This window comes from Cherax quadricarinatus, chromosome 72, assembly GCF_038502225.1.
Source record: "Cherax quadricarinatus isolate ZL_2023a chromosome 72, ASM3850222v1, whole genome shotgun sequence".
Lineage (NCBI taxonomy): Eukaryota > Metazoa > Arthropoda > Malacostraca > Decapoda > Parastacidae > Cherax > Cherax quadricarinatus.
Window position 1 is genome coordinate 1,048,733 of NC_091363.1, and position 17,692 is coordinate 1,066,424.

The window sequence follows — 17,692 nt, forward strand, 5'->3', positions numbered from 1 at the left end:
TTATTTTTAAGTGTTTTATTATAAATGCCAGTATCTTTCTGATACATCTCAGTGATTGGTGATATTACATACAGCTTACATCATTGTATAAACTGTTTATGACAGCCAACCACAGAACTTTTTTCCAGGTATTTTAGCTGTATATACACCAGAAGCTATTCATATGTACGTACAAGTGCATTAAATTGAAGCAAAAACAAGCAGCATTCTCAGGTACTTGTCATCAACATACAGTATTGTGCATTAATATACAGTATTTAGTCACTAATATAAGCAAATTTAAGGCTTTGTAAAATTACTATTATAGAATCCCATTCTGAAGGTCCTTCCCTATTTCTGTTTTAGATCTGTACTGTATTCAAATACCTGTACCTAATAATTTTTAATTTCATTGCACACTGCAAAAATACTGTTGTAACTTGATATCTTCTTACTAACACTGTATTACTATCTTAGAAAAAATAAATAACAGATGATTGTATATGTCATATTCAAAAATCAACATTTAATAGGAGGATATCAAATGATACAAAATTGGATATTTTTTAATGTTTCATTTTTTGCACACCATTAATGTCAGTTTCTACATTAACATCTTATTTTGCCAATGTTAACAATAATATTAAACCTCTTATGTCATACTTAAGTACTGTATTTTACTTTAGTTTCACAAAACATTTGAAACACTGTATACGCAATGGCTTCCACAAGAATTTAATGTAAAGGCTTTTGTTAGCTTATTAATGTTATTTTTAATTAATAAATATATTTTGGTTTAAAACTGCACTTTTTTTTTTTTTCAACAAGTCGGCCGTCTCCCACCGAGGCAGGGTGACCCAAAAAAGAAAGAAAATCCCCAAAAAGAAAATACTTTCATCATCATTCAACACTTTCACCTCACTCACACATTATCACTGTTTTTGCAGAGGTGCTCAGAATACTACAGTTTAGAAGCATATACATATAAAGATACACAACATATCCCTCCAAACTGCCAATATCCCAAACCCCTCCTTTAAAGTGCAGGCATTGTACCTCCCATTTCCAGGACTCAAGTCCGACTATATGAACATAACCGGTTTCCCTGAATCCCTTCACTAAATATTACCCTGCTCACACTCCAACAGATCGTCAGGTCCCAAGTATCATTCGCCTCCATTCACTCCTATCTAACATGCTCATGCACGCTTGCTGGAAGTCCAAGCCCCTCGCCCACAAAACTGCACTTACTTATCTGTAATTAACCCATTACAACCATACACCTGAATGATTTCTAATTTTTTGTACAGTATATACATTATTTGCCTTATACAGCAAGTACCAGTGTTATTACATTTGATGGACAACTGAAAATAAAATAAAAAAATCATACATGAAGAAACACTTGTATCATATTCCATAACTACCAATTATTCCTTGGACACCTAAACCAGAAAATACTTAAAGCAAATACTCAAACAAGTTTTCTAAAATTATGTAGGTATGAAAGAATCAATGGCTGGGTGTGCGAGTGCATCAGAGAGACTCCAGCCAAGTATGATGAAACGTTCAGTTGATGGCCAGGGTATCTGACTTAACCTCCAGTTACAGGTGAGAATGGATATTCAGTTGATAGCCAGTGCATCTGACTGGGCTTCCATGCTTAACTGGTTCTGCAAATCAGAGAGCTTTTTCTTCAGAGCTGCAATGCCCATGAGAATGATATTCTCAGGTTTGAGAGCTCCTGCACTCTCTACATTGTAATAGAACTTGTTAGGTTTGGCTGTTGGGTCAAACTCTGCCTGGGCTGAAAGGAAATAAACTGGTCACTAAAATAATAAGATAAATATAATACAGTACAGTACATACATACATTCAATGCATGCTTTTTTTTACATTGGTCATTTCCCAAGAGAGGAGACCCAAAGAAGATAACACATTCACTGCTTCAGTAAGAAGTACACAGACATCAAAATTTAGTTTTTTAACACACTAACCATCTCCCACCGAGGTAGTGTGACCCGAAAAGAAGAAATGCTCTCATACTATCACTGTCTCGTCAGAGATGTGCCAATATTACAGCTCAGATGCCCCTGCAAACTGCAATATCTTTAACCCTTCTTTGAAGTGCAAGCACTGTATTTCTCATCACCTCCAGGACTCAGGTCAGATTAACCAATTTCCCTGAATTCCTTCATAACTGTTAACTTGCTCACACTCCAATAGCTCACTTTCAAATTTAAGTCCGGCTAACTTGTTTTCCTGAATCCCACCAAGCGTTTCCTTCCTTACATTCCAATAGCACATCAAATACCTCCACTGATTCTGATCTAACAAGCTCACACCTGACTGCTAAATGATGAAGCGTCTACCACTCAAAATTTCCTTCACACACTTCCCAACCGTCCCTGGTATATCAATACACTACTTTCCATCTATCCCATTTAAATTTACTCCTTTGGTCATTGAATCTTACTTCATTTTTTATAAATGGACAAAATATCTGAGCAACTCCTCCACTCTGAATTACACTGCTCCTTCAATCTCAGCATAATATTCACACCACAGATTGATCTCAAAGAAGATATCAACGGAGACTCCAGTCTTCTCCTCACTGCAACATTTAAAGACTATAACTCACACTCATTAAAAATGCATCACCACTATACAGGTACATTTCCCTTTTTACCACACTGAGAAGATGCTTATTTTACACAGATGCCTCAACATGCCACCTACCCTTTTCTCACTTGTCTATTCTATGATCCACCTCATCTTTCATACATAGAGCTGCCAACACATCTCTTCCCAATTACATACCTAAATACATTACACAGACAAATACTATATAAAAACACAGTACTTTAATCGATTAATAATCACCCAACTTTAAATGCTCAGGATAGTGATCTTTAAAGCTTATACTAAGCAATTTTACAAACTATTTAAAATATTACAGCATTATGGCAGTTTTCATTAGTTTTTAAGCATTAATGATATAAAACATAATTGGCCCTCAGCAAAAACACGAGTTAGGAAAATTATAGTAACAACTAGCGCAGCATCAACTATTAACTAATATAATCACACGTAAGTTTATATATAAATTAAGGAAAAAATAAACTGAAGTCAATTATAATTAAGAATCTGACATACTGTACTTATACAGTATGCATTACTAAAATCAATGTCTGTAGCTACAAGTAACAAGCACAGATGCCACCAGCAACTGCTGTGCCAACAGCACAGGTATACTAAGCAACTTTTACAAACTATTTAAAATATTACAGCATTATGGCAGCAACTTTTCATTAGATGCCACCAGCAACTTTTAAGCATTAATGATATAAAACATAATTGGCCCTCAGCAAAAACACGAGTTAGGAAAATTATAGTAACAACTAGCGCAGCATCAACTATTAACTAATATAATCACACGTAAGCAACTGCTTATATATGCCACCAGCAATTAAGGCAACTGCTGTGCCAAAAATGCCACCAAACTGAAGTCAATTATAATTAAGAATCTGACATACTGCACTTATACAGTATGCATTACTAAAATCAATGTCTGTAGCTACAAGTAACAAGCACAGATGCCACCAGCAACTGCTGTGCCAACAGCACAGGTGCCACCAGCAACTGCTGTGCCAACAGCACAGGTGCCACCAGCAACTGCTGTGCCAACAGCACAGGTGCCACCAGCAACTGCTGTGCCAACAGCACAGGTGCCACCAGCAACTGCTGTGCCAACAGCACAGGTGCCACCAGCAACTGCTGTGCCAACAGCACAGGTGCCACCAGCAACTGCTGTGCCAACAGCACAGGTGCCACCAGCAACTGCTGTGCCAACAGCACAGGTGCCACCAGCAACTGCTGTGCCAACAGCACAGGTGCCACCAGCAACTGCTGTGCCAACAGCACAGGTGCCACCAGCAACTGCTGTGCCAACAGCACAGGTGCCACCAGCAACTGCTGTGCCAACAGCACAGGTGCCACCAGCAACTGCTGTGCCAACAGCACAGGTGCCACCAGCAACTGCTGTGCCAACAGCACAGGTGCCACCAGCAACTGCTGTGCCAACAGCACAGGTGCCACCAGCAACTGCTGTGCCAACAGCACAGGTGCCACCAGCAACTGCTGTGCCAACAGCACAGGTGCCACCAGCAACTGCTGTGCCAACAGCACAGATGCCACCAGCAACTGCTGTGCCAACAGCACAGATGCCACCAGCAACTGCTGTGCCAACAGCACAGATGCCACCAGCAACTGCTGTGCCAACAGCACAGGTGCCACTGGCAACTGCTGTGCCAACAGCACAGGTGCCACCAGCAACTGCTGTGCCAACAGCACAGATGCCACCAGCAACTGCTGTGCCAACAGCACAGGTGCCACCAGCAACTGCTGTGCCAACAGCATAGGTGCCACCGGCAACTGCTGTGCCAACAGCACAGGTGCCACCAGCAACTGCTGTGCCAACAGCACAGGTGCCACCAGCAACTGCTGTGCCAACAGCACAGGTGCCACCAGCAACTGCTGTGCCAACAGCACAGGTGCCACCAGCAACTGCTGTGCCAACAGCACAGGTGCCACCAGCAACTGCTGTGCCAACAGCACAGGTGCCACCAGCAGCTGCCATGACAATACCACCAAATCTGTCCATGTTCTGAGTACTTAAACATATCTAATATCATAAGAAGGTAGCAAACATAGTATTAGACAATGAAAAAAAATCATAATTTGCTATCAACAAATTGTAAACCATGAGTACTGATATGCACATTTATGCTGCTGTTGCCTCTGATTATTTTTTGCTAACTTCAAACCCCATGAAACCAAATTCCGTTTTGATTCCACTTTTCTTTTCATAGTTCTACTTAGAAAAATATATATATACCTTCAAACTACTTTTTTTTCCCAAAATTCCCCCCAATGGGAGGTAAAAATGCATGACCTCCTACAGTTAGAGGGACAATACTAGTGACAGCTTACAGGAGCTACTTCAGCAACCACCTGTCATACTATGGTTGCAGCAGTAGCTGGTGATGGTCACTGGAGGTGCTGCTGGTTGTTGACGATTAAAGTCTTTCTATTATTATTTTTTTTTTATTATCACACTGGCCGATTCCCACCAAGGCAGGGTGGCCTGAAAAAGAAAAACTTTCACCATCATTCACTCCATCACTGTCTTGCCAGAAGGGTGCTTTACACTACAGTTTTTAAACTGCAACATTAACACCCCTCCTTCAGAGTGCAGGCACTGTACTTCCCATCTCCAGGACTCAAGTCCAGCCTGCCGGTTTCCCTGAACCCCTTCATAAATGTTACTTTGCTCACACTCCAACAGCACGTCAAGTATTAAAAACCATTTGTCTCCATTCACTCCTATCAAACACGCTCACGCATGCCTGCTGGAAGTCCAAGCCCCTCGCACACAAAACCTCCTTTACCCCCTCCCTCCAACCTTTCCTAGGCCGATCCCTACCCCGCCTTCCTTCCACTACAGACTGATACACTCTTGAAGTCACTCTGTTTCGCTCCATTCTCTCTACATGTCCGAACCACCTCAACAACCCTTCCTCAGCCCTCTGGACAACAGTTTTGGTAATCCCGCACCTCCTCCTAACTTCCAAACTATGAATTCTCTGCATTATATTCACACCACACATTGCCCTCAGACATGACATCTCCACTGCTTCCAGCCTTCTCCTCGCTGCAACATTCATCACCCATGCTTCACACCCATATAAGAGCGTTGGTAAAACTATGCTCTCATACATTCCCCTCTTTGCATCCAAGGACAAAGTTCTTTGTCTCCACAGACTCCTAAGTGCACCACTCACCCTTTTCCCCTCATCAATTCTATGATTCACCTCATCTTTCATAGACCCATCCGCTGACACGTCCACTCCCAAATATCTGAATACATTCACCTCCTCCATACTCTCTCCCTCCAATCTGATATCCAATCTTTCATCACCTAATCTTTTTGTTATCCTCATAACCTTACTCTTTCCTGTATTCACTTTTAATTTTCTTCTTTTGCACACCCTACCAAATTCATCCACCAATCTGTGCAACTTCTCTTCAGAATCTCCCAAGAGCACAGTGTCATCAGCAAAGAGCAACTGTGACAACTCCCACTTTATGTGTGATTCTTTATCTTTTAACTCCATGCCTTTTGCCAAGACCCTCGCATTTACTTCTCTTACAACCCCATCTATAAATATATTAAACAACCATGGTGACATCACACATCCTTGTCTAAGGCCTACTTTTACTGGGAAATAATTTCCCTCTTTCCTACATACTCTAACTTGAGCCTCACTATCCTCGTAAAAACTCTTCACTGCTTTCAGTAACCTACCTCCTACACCATACACCTGCAACATCTGCCACATTGCCCCCCTATCCACCCTGTCATACGCCTTTTCCAAATCCATAAATGCCACAAAGACCTCTTTAGCCTTATCTAAATACTGTTCACTTATATGTTTCACTGTAAACACCTGGTCCACACACCCCCTACCTTTCCTAAAGCCTCCTTGTTCATCTGCTATCCTATTCTCTGTCTTACTCTTAATTCTTTCAATAATAACTCTACCATACACTTTACCAGGTATACTCAACAAACTTATCCCCCTATAATTTTTGCACTCTCTTTTGTCCCCTTTGCCTTTATACAAAGGAACTATGCATGCTCTCTGCCAATCCCTAGGTACCTTACCCTCTTCCACACATTTATTAAATAATTGCACCAACCACTCCAAAACTATATCCCCACCTGCTTTTAACATTTCTATCTTTATCCCATCAATCCCGGCTGCCTTACCCATTGCCCCTTAATAATTAAGTTCCTCCCTCCTGCATGTCATTTTCCAACAAAGCTTAGGGTGACCCAGAACAGATATACACCATCACTCTCTGCCTAATTAATTTTTATTAAAGCAATTAGGCCTAGTTTCCAGTTACCCAAACAAAAAATAAACAAAAAACTAAAAAAAAAAAAAAAAAAAAAAAATAAGAAAAATGGCTAGCCATTGTATCCTATCTTTTCTATAACAAAAGTACGTACAGTACTTTCAAGTAAAATTCCACAAATACATAATGCAATCAATTCTTTTTTTTTTAGATGTAGATGTAGCAGCTGTGTGAGGGGTGTCAATGAGATACAAACCATCCACACATATCCAAGTCATCAACTTAAGGAGCCAACTATCACTGATATATGTTTATTCTTCACTGAAGTATTTTTTTTTTTTTTGGCAACTAAGATACATTTGTAATAAAGTTGGCAGAATTACCGACAATATGTAAAGTAAGAGGACACAAGTGCAACTAATGTGACATTTTTATTGTGGCAATGTTTCGCTTGACAAAGCTCCTGGAGAGTGAAACGTTGCTATAATAAAAATGTCACATTAGTTGCGCTGGTGTCCTTTTACTTTACATAAGATACATTTATCAGATTCATGCCTTGTTTACAGGTTGTACAATTCACAAAATCATACCATGGTTTGTTATGTCATAGATTCCTCTATGATGCCTCCCAAAAATGTGGTACTGATATTAAAAGAATACAGTATTTTTTAAGAAAAGAATTTCTGATTATATAATGAACTTTTTTACTAAGAATACTTCCCTGCAGAACAATCCCTGTCATTAAGTGGGGATTACTACACATAATTTTCTCCAATTTTTTATAACCTTGGGTAATTTTTGTCAGCAGTTATAATTTAAGGATATAGTATTTTGGGGTGATTTCTGTTAGGAAAAATAGTCGACTAGTAGTGAGAATAGACTCCTCTGGTGACAGACTTGCACCTTACTAAATTCAAGACAATCATTAAGAAATCTGACTAGGGCACACCAAGGCAAAATTTGGAAAACTGAACATCAGATACAAGAACCTTCACTATTCATTAAATAAAAACAACACTGCAATATTGGAGCATTTAAGTCTTACATTGTAGTAGTGTTAGGAAACAAAATACATAATATTAAAACTAACAGTCAACAATGTTAGATCATGAAAACCATCAGCAAAATATGTCATGCCAAGTGAAAAAAAAAAAAAGTTATTAGTATGATAAACCACTGACATTTCCAGTTCCAGGGGGCTGTTTGCTTGTCTTAGAGCCTAGCAAGTTTTGAGTCATACCATGCATGATAGCAAGCTTCAACATCAGGAGTTGGAACAGGGTTGGGATCCAAACCCACAGCACCAACATTTGTTCCAGTCAACCTAATATTGAGAAGGAAAATCAAAAGGGAGAAAAGAGGGAAGATGCACAGAGCTTCAAATCTGCAGTGTATATCTTGTCAATTTTAATTATTTTTAATCTCTTGTGAAATGGCATAAAAAGCATTCTATTTCTCTGTAAATTTAGAAGCTCTCATGAATCTTCAGTACCTGCTGGGATTTTTCTCCACTATCAGAGTTTGCTATATTCTTCCATTTTTTTAGGGTTAAGGTGGGTGGGGAGAGGGAAGCAGATAGAAGGAAAGAAAGAAGGAGGTATGATCAAAGAGGGAGGGAGGGAGGCAGGAGTAAAACAGTGGTGAAGTCCCTTACTCAACTAGGGCTTTATTTTAATGACCCCTAGTTTGATGCCATTTTTCTAGTACTGAGTTCAATGATAATTTTATACGTTTATGCAATGTTGGCTCTGAAAACTGACCTTTCATTTATCCTCTCAATAGGTACTTCCTTCTGCCAATTTATAAAACTATCAGAAGCTCTGCATGCAATATTAATTCTTAATATCTCAATAAAAAATAGGCCTGAGTAAATAAGGGCACTAACCAAATATTTTGCATATGCATATTATCATCAATAATTATCACTCATTCTGGAAATTCAAACTAAAACCTTATTTGCACTCAGTTGATGGCCAGTGCATCTGTCTGAGCCTCCATGGTGAGCTGGTTCTGGATATCTGACAGCTTCTTTTTTAGGATGGCTATACCCATTAGCACAACGTTTTCAGGTTTGAGGGCCCCAGAGGCCTCAACGTTGAAGAAAAACTTGTTTGGTTTTCCAGTAGGATCAAAAGGAGCCTGAGCTGCATGAGAGTATGGAAGGAACTGTGAAAGATTCAAGAGCTCACAGACTAGTTGAAGCCTAAGAACGCTGCTAAGATCAAAGAAAGTCAAGTCTGGGGACAAGTTTGTATTTTTTAACTATTGACCATTAGACCATGATCATCAGTGTTTTTGACAGGATTGTTCAACTGGATGTGCAGTTAAATAACAATTAAATAAAAAATATATATATTGTATTCATACTAGTATAAGAATAAAAACTTTTTAAACATTAGAATTTTCATGAAACCCTTCTACAAATCCCCACTCTAAAATTAAGTCACTAAATAAATAGCCATGTTACATACGTGTATTTTCATCTAGAGTTGAGTATTCACTCTTGGGCCACTCTTCTGGTTTTGGGAGAAGTGTGTGCCTCTGAGCATTGTCTGGGTCATACTCAAAAGCTACACTGCATGTGGGGTTCCACTTGGCATGCTCCTTGCCAAATCCTTTAACGGCATATGCTCGGAGTCTCAATGACTGACCCTTGCGAAGTTTAACTATAAGGATATCTGAAAAAAAATTCAGGCCAATAGCATGAACATCCAACAACTTTTTAAATTTCATGCCATTTTCACACGAGATACACAGTAAGAATTGTAAACATATTACATACAGATAAAATGATATCTCTCACCATGAACTACTGCTTTAGAAATAAAATATGAAATACTAGTTTAACTTAAACTAGTATTTTATAGGATTACTTTTCCTCTTAATGCACTCTTTTAAGTCTCCTAGGCACAACTAACTCATAGAGGATGGAAAAGTCAAGCTCTAGGGTGATCTTCCATCTCTAGATGGCTCTGATTTCTTTTGCTTACAGCTCTCAAAGATGGTTGTATTACCTATGGCTGGTCTTGTGCAATCAGAATAGATATATAACGAATTTGGGGCATACAACGCCCCCACTGAGCACTGCTGTTCTCTCACATCTACTTATTGGCACTTAATAGAATAAGTGATAAAATATAGGAATACTGATCAAACTTCAATTTTCAACCTACTGAATTAGCCGTGTCAATTTTTTTCTGAATCACTGTATTATTATTACAATCATAACTAAGCACTAAACTCACAAGGGTCACACAGCACTGTCTGAATCACTATAGAAAGTTTGTATGTGAGGTCACAAGTTGAGTATCCTCTATACTAGCATTCAAACATGTGCCTACAACATGCCAGTGAGCCAGTAATGATTTACCTCTCAAGAGTTACAACATAACACTGTTTATTTGAAGGATTTTGAGGTGCCAGATACCTGCCATTTTTAATCACCTGACATATTAGCACACTGAGGCAGGATAAAACAATCCTTCATTGCCCTAAATCCAGGTGTACTTTTCTCTTGCTTGCTGATGTAAACTCTAGATGGCAACTTCTTTCAAAATGTGCCTTACAAGACAGTAATATTTTGTGATGGGATTCAGAGAAACCAGTTAGCTGGACTTGAGTCCTGGAAATGAGAAGTACAATGCCTGCACTTTAAAGGAGGGTGTGGGATATTGGCAGTTTGGAGGGATATCTTAACCGTCATATCTGAGCACCTCTGCAAAGACAGTGATTATGAGTGATGGTATAACCTGGAGAATTTACCTGGAGAAAGTTTCAGGGGTCAATGCCCCCACTGCCCGGTCTGAGACCAGGCCTTATGGTGGATCAAGGTCTGATCAACCAGGCTGTTACTGCTGGTTGAATGGTGATTTTTTTTTTCTTTCTTTTTGGGTTTTTCTTTCTTTATGGGTCACCCTGCCTTGGTGGGAAACAGCTGACATGGTAAAAAAAAAAACTAAGAATATTTAAAATCATTTATAAATAGGGCTTTGGCCCATGACCATGTTGTAAACAACATCTGGTACTTTATATGTAATTATTCAACCCTATACCAAAATCTATTTCCAAATACACACTCACCATCAGATTCTCCATATTCACTGGCTTCGTCTTCACGGTGACGTGAGGTGACTGGTATAACTCTAGCATCCGAGGACTTAAGATCTGCAGTGGTGATCTGTCGTGTGTGGTCATCCTGACATTTTACATCCAGTGTAAACTCCACCGAACATTCTGGGCAGTAGTCGGTGCATGAGCAGTCCTACAACAATTTGACAGACTCCTAAATATACAACATTCTTTCCAAGTTGCACTTCACTAAGCATATTAAGTTATGCTTTTCAATGTAAAATTTACCTTTACTCTCAAAGCTACTTTTGTCTGACATTATTTACACACACCTAGAAGCAGGTGAATTATGAAACCCAATAAACTGCGCAGTTACTTTTTTTATGAATCAATATATATAAGCAAACAATAATTGTGGCTCAAAGCTGTTAAATTGTAAATATTAATTATTTTTTAATTAAAATTAGGAAAATTATGAAATAGCAGTGCAGTTACATCAGAATACACTTAACTAAACAAACACTTTCAGAGAACAGTATAGAGCTCACAAACCCTTGAGTACTGCATCTGTTCAATACGTTCATCAGACGTGAAAGGAATGAGACCAATGCGATGCGCAATGAACTCATCACTCAGGACAGTAGAATTCTCCTCAAGTTGTATCCAATCAATTGCAATGGTGGGGGTTTCCGCCATAAAGATTCGACGAATACTGTTAGCCACGCTGCAATCACAACATATTTAAACCAATTTTATGCTAAAAATATTACATTATGCTTTGCCAGAAATAGAAAAAATACTGTATTACACATGTGAGCTACATATAGTACAAACATACACAGCAGTAAATATTTGTTGGAAAAAATGAAGATACTATGAAGGGAGATTACAGTGTCATTTCATTCGTCAATGATTTCAGTGTGTGCCAGGAAGCAGAAAAATTTCACCTAACACTAAACAGGTGCCTGATAAGAAATAAGCCAAGCTGATTTGCTTTCTTAGATTATCCTGGGTTACTAATCCTCTGGGGTTAACAATGGGACCAGGAGGATGTGTGTACTGGTTCCGCAGTCACGATGAACAATTGGTTAAAAGCTACTGACGTGGCAGTAGAGTAGCGACCAGTTTATAGAGAATATATTTACTTTATACCTTTTATTTAAACTTTACATACACAGAATTTTTTCTATGGTATTTAGGGAATGTTACTGGCACACAGAAGTGCCTTATGTATATTTAACCATGCTGTCATCAACAAAAATTTAAATAGTCAAAATAAGCGGCTTATAAGATGTAGCTTATAAGATTTGTTTTAGTTTCAATGGCTCCCGTCACTGACCTTCAGTTTATAGAATACAGGGTGGTTTTTGAAGACAGTTTATGGAAAAAATGCATCTAATAAACTGCGAAATATGCTAAATTACCTGTAATATTATTAGTAAGTAAGTAAGTTTATTCAGGTATACACAAATACAGTTACATAGAATTATCATACATAGCAGAATACATGTAGAGAACCTGGGATAACCCAAAAAAGTCAGACAGTGACTTATTTCCATTGGGGTCCTTTTACCTTATTATTTTTTTATTATTATTATCACACCGGCCGATTCCCACCAAGGCAGGGTGGCCCGAAAAAGAAAAACTTTCACCATCATTCACTCCATCACTGTCTTGCCAGAAGGGTGCTTTACACTACAGTTTTTAAACTGCAACATTAACACCCCTCCTTCAGAGTGCAGGCACTGTACTTCCCATCTCCAGGACTCAAGTCCGGCCTGCCGGTTTCCCTGAATCCCTTCATAAATGTTACTTTGCTCACACTCCAACAGCACGTCAAGTATTAAAAACCATTTGTCTCCATTCACTCCTATCAAACACGCTCACGCATGCCTGCTGGAAGTCCAAGCCCCTCGCACACAAAACCTCCTTTACCCCCTCCCTCCAACCCTTCCTAGGCCGACCCCTACCCCGCCTTCCTTCCACTACAGACTGATACACTCTTGAAGTCATTCTGTTTCGCTCCATTCTCTCTACATGTCCGAACCACCTCAACAACCCTTCCTCAGCCCTCTGGACAACAGTTTTGGTAATCCCGCACCTCCTCCTAACTTCCAAACTACGAATTCTCTGCATTATATTCACACCACACATTGCCCTCAGACATGACATCTCCACTGCCTCCAGCCTTCTCCTCGCTGCAACATTCATCACCCACGCTTCACACCCATATAAGAGCGTTGGTAAAACTATACTCTCATACATTCCCCTCTTTGCCTCCAAGGACAAAGTTCTTTGTCTCCACAGACTCCTAAGTGCACCACTCACTCTTTTTCCCTCATCAATTCTATGATTCACCTCATCTTTCATAGACCCATCTGCTGACACGTCCACTCCCAAATATCTGAATACGTTCACCTCCTCCATACTCTCTCCCTCCAATCTGATATTCAATCTTTCATCACCTAATCTTTTTGTTATCCTCATAACCTTACTCTTTCCTGTATTCACCTTTAATTTTCTTCTTTTGCACACCCTACCAAATTCATCCACCAATCTCTGCAACTTCTCTTCAGAATCTCCCAAGAGCACAGTGTCATCAGCAAAGAGCAGCTGTGACAACTCCCACTTTGTGTGTGATTCTTTATCTTTTAACTCCACGCCTCTTGCCAAGACCCTCGCATTTACTTCTCTTACAACCCCATCTATAAATATATTAAACAACCACGGTGACATCACACATCCTTGTCTAAGGCCTACTTTTACTGGGAAAAAATTTCCCTCTTTCCTACATACTCTAACTTGAGCCTCACTATCCTCGTAAAAACTCTTCACTGCTTTCAGTAACCTACCTCCTACACCATACACTTGCAACATCTGCCACATTGCCCCCCTATCCACCCTGTCATACGCCTTTTCCAAATCCATAAATGCCACAAAGACCTCTTTAGCCTTATCTAAATACTGTTCACTTATATGTTTCACTGTAAACACCTGGTCCACACACCCCCTACCTTTCCTAAAGCCTCCTTGTTCATCTGCTATCCTATTCTCCGTCTTACTCTTAATTCTTTCAATTATAACTCTACCATACACTTTACCAGGTACACTCAACAGACTTATCCCCCTATAATTTTTGCACTCTCTTTTATCCCCTTTGCCTTTATACAAAGGAACTATGCATGCTCTCTGCCAATCCCTAGGTACCTTACCTTCTTCCATACATTTATTAAATAATTGCACCAACCACTCCAAAACTATATCCCCACCTGCTTTTAACATTTCTATCTTTATCCCATCAATCCCGGCTGCCTTACCCCCTTTCATTTTACCTACTGCCTCACGAACTTCCCCCACACTCACAACTGGCTCTTCCTCACTCCTACAAGATGTTATTCCTCCTTGCCCTATACACGAAATCACAGCTTCCCTATCTTCATCAACATTTAACAATTCCTCAAAATATTCCTTCCATCTTCCCAATACCTCTAACTCTCCATTTAATAACTCTCCTCTCCTATTTTTAACTGACAAATCCATTTGTTCTCTAGGCTTTCTTAACTTGTTAATCTCACTCCAAAACTTTTTCTTATTTTCAACAAAATTTGTTGATAACATCTCACCCACTCTCTCATTTGCTCTCTTTTTACATTGCTTCACCACTCTCTTAACTTCTCTCTTTTTCTCCATATACTCTTCCCTCCTTGCATCACTTCTACTTTGTAAAAACTTCTCATATGCTAACTTTTTCTCCCTTACTACTCTCTTTACATCATCATTCCACCAATCGCTCCTCTTCCCTCCTGCACCCACTTTCCTGTAACCACAAACTTCTGCTGAACACTCTAACACTACATTTTTAAACCTACCCCATACCTCTTCGACCCCATTGCCTATGCTCTCATTAGCCCATCTATCCTCCAATAGCTGTTTATATCTTACCCTAACTGCCTCCTCTTTTAGTTTATAAACCTTCACCTCTCTCTTCCCTGATGCTTCTATTCTCCTTGTATCCCATCTACCTTTTACTCTCAGTGTAGCTACAACTAGAAAGTGATCTGATATATCTGTGGCCCCTCTATAAACATGTACATCCTGAAGTCTACTCAACAGTCTTTTATCTACCAATACATAATCCAACAAACTACTGTCATTTCGCCCTACATCATATCGTGTATACTTATTTATCCTCTTTTTCTTAAAATATGTATTACCTATAACTAAACCCCTTTCTATACAAAGTTCAATCAAAGGGCTCCCATTATCATTTACACCTGGCACCCCAAACTTACCTACCACACCCTCTCTAAAAGTTTCTCCTACTTTAGCATTCAAGTCCCCTACCACAATTACTCTCTCACTTGGTTCAAAGGCTCCTATACATTCACTTAACATCTCCCAAAATCTCTCTCTCTCCTCTGCATTCCTCTCTTCTCCAGGTGCATACACGCTTATTATGACCCACTTCTCGCATCCAACCTTTACTTTAATCCACATAATTCTTGAATTTACACATTCATATTCTCTTTTCTCCTTCCATAACTGATCATTTAACATTACTGCTACCCCTTCCTTTGCTCTAACTCTCTCAGATACTCCAGATTTAATCCCATTTATTTCCCCCCACTGAAACTCTCCTACCCCCTTCAGCTTTGTTTCGCTTAGGGCCAGGACATCCAACTTCTTTTCATTCATAACATCAGCAATCATCTGTTTCTTGTCATCCGCACTACATCCACGCACATTTAAGCAACCCAGTTTTATAAAGTTTTTCTTCTTCTCTTTTTTAGTAATTGTATACAGGAGAAGGGGTTACTAGCCCATTGCTCCCGGCATTTTAGTCGCCTCATACGACACGCATGGCTTACGGAGGAAAGATTCTTTTCCACTTCCCCATGGACAATAGAAGAAATAAAAAAGAACAAGAGCTATTTAGAAAAAGGAGAAAAACCTAGATGTATGTATATATATATATGCATGTGCGTGTCTGTGAAGTGTGACCAAAGTGTAAGTAGGAGTAGCAAGATATCCCTGTTATCTTAGCGTGTTTATGAGACAGAAAAAGAAACCAGCAATCCTACCATCATGCAAAACAGTTACAGGTTTTTGTTTCACAGTCATCTGGCAGGACGGTAGTACTTCCCTGGGTGGTTGCTGTCTACCAACCTACTATTATAATATAAAGGTTATAATATTTTCTTATTATTCTATAATGAAGATAACATCTTATTATCATACTAAAAAGACTATCTACTACACGAGGGTCATTAAGACTATCTACAATACGAGAGTCATTACTAGGAATAAGGTAAAATTTACACGTATGTTAGCTAAAAAATAGAAAATCATCCCCCTGAAAAGTAAACGCTCAACCCACAAGGGTCATACAGCAGCCTCAGTAATATCTTAACCATGAAAAACACATCTTGCTGTGAAAAAATAATTGGAAATGGTATTATTAATTAAATATTCAGAGAGAAGGGCAAAAATTGTACGGGTTATACATATTGGGAGGTAATGAGGTTTGATCCAAGGAGAGGGAAGCTCCGATTCCTTGGATCTGAGTTTGTCACAAGCATCAAGGCACCACACACCTTAGGTCTGTGTCTTCTATAAAAAATTTAATGTTCTCCTCTGAGAGTTCCATGAGGTTGAGGGAAGGTTGGTTGGCGTATGGCATCACTAATGTCTTCTTGATGACACTTCACGATGAATTATGTGTCAGGTGAACACTACACAACCTGTGTCTTCTTCAGGACACTTGTAGTATGTCTCGCACCTCCAGGAAATGTACAGTTTGCTTATTAACAAGTGACAAAATTTTGTGCGCTGAACCGAGATGTTTCTGGGGGCCTGTTGTTTACCAGGTTTTAAGGGCCACTTAAACTTATCCCTTATTTAGCATTCCTTATTTAAGAGATAAGATTTTGTTCGGATTTTTAACTCCGGAGGGTTAGCCACCCAAGAAAGGCAGTGTGTCATCGAGAAACTCTGTCTTATTTTCATTGGGGTCCTCAATCTTGTCCCCCAGGATGTGACCCACACCAATCGACTAACACCCAGGTACCTACTTACTAGGTGAACAGGATAATAGGTGTAAAGAAATGTGTCGAAATGTTTTCACCTCACCGGGAATCGAACCCGGACACTCAGCATGAGAAGCGAGAGCTTTGCCAGCCAGGCCACGGGGCCTGGCTGGCCGATTCCCACCAAGGCAGGGTGGCCCAAAAAACAGAAAAACTTTCATCATCATTCACTCCATCATTGTCTTGCTAGAGGTGTGCTCACACTATAGTTATAAAACTACAACACTAACACCTCTCCTTCAGAGTGTAGACACTATACTTTCCATCTCTAGGACTCGAGTCCGGCTAACCAGTTTATTATGCACTAAACCCACAGGGGCATACAGCCTGTCTTCCTTAAGGAACTTTATTTAGACACAGGTACACAAGTACAGTTACACAAATTTGGGTGACTACAATTATCATATATAGTAACGTGTGTAAATTACTCACGATAACCGAGAAAGTCAGATGAAGTGACTTATTTTGAAGTTATTTCCACTGGGATCCTTCCCGGGAGTCCAACAATGATATATCAAACAAATATTGGAGGGAATTATAAAGGAAACAAAAGTTTCCTCCAGAGAGATAGAGGAGTTAGAGAGATGTGGGTGGCCTTACTGTTATGTACAAGGCCAGTATTGTTAAAGTACCACTCT

The 17,692-nt window shown here is 39.5% G+C and overlaps 1 protein-coding gene across 2 annotated transcripts; it reads right to left on the minus strand.

Annotated features, from left to right (window-relative positions):
- Polr2C (RNA polymerase III subunit RpII33) lies at window positions 1-16,852 on the minus strand. Of its 2 annotated transcripts, XM_070100258.1 has the most exons (6): window positions 16,563-16,852; window positions 11,521-11,692; window positions 10,981-11,161; window positions 9,372-9,578; window positions 8,852-9,044; window positions 1-1,786 (listed from the first exon to the last, which is right to left on the minus strand). In XM_070100258.1, exons 1-5 carry the CDS (start codon window positions 16,646-16,648, stop codon window positions 8,863-8,865), a joined length of 828 nt encoding a protein of 275 aa, XP_069956359.1. In that variant the 5' UTR covers window positions 16,649-16,852; the 3' UTR covers window positions 1-1,786; window positions 8,852-8,862. The 2 variants fall into 2 exon arrangements, with proteins under 2 accessions (XP_069956359.1, XP_053650805.1); XM_053794830.2 differs by lacking the exon at window positions 8,852-9,044 and having other exon boundaries at window positions 16,563-16,851.
- Between the last annotated feature and the right edge of the window lie 840 nt (window positions 16,853-17,692).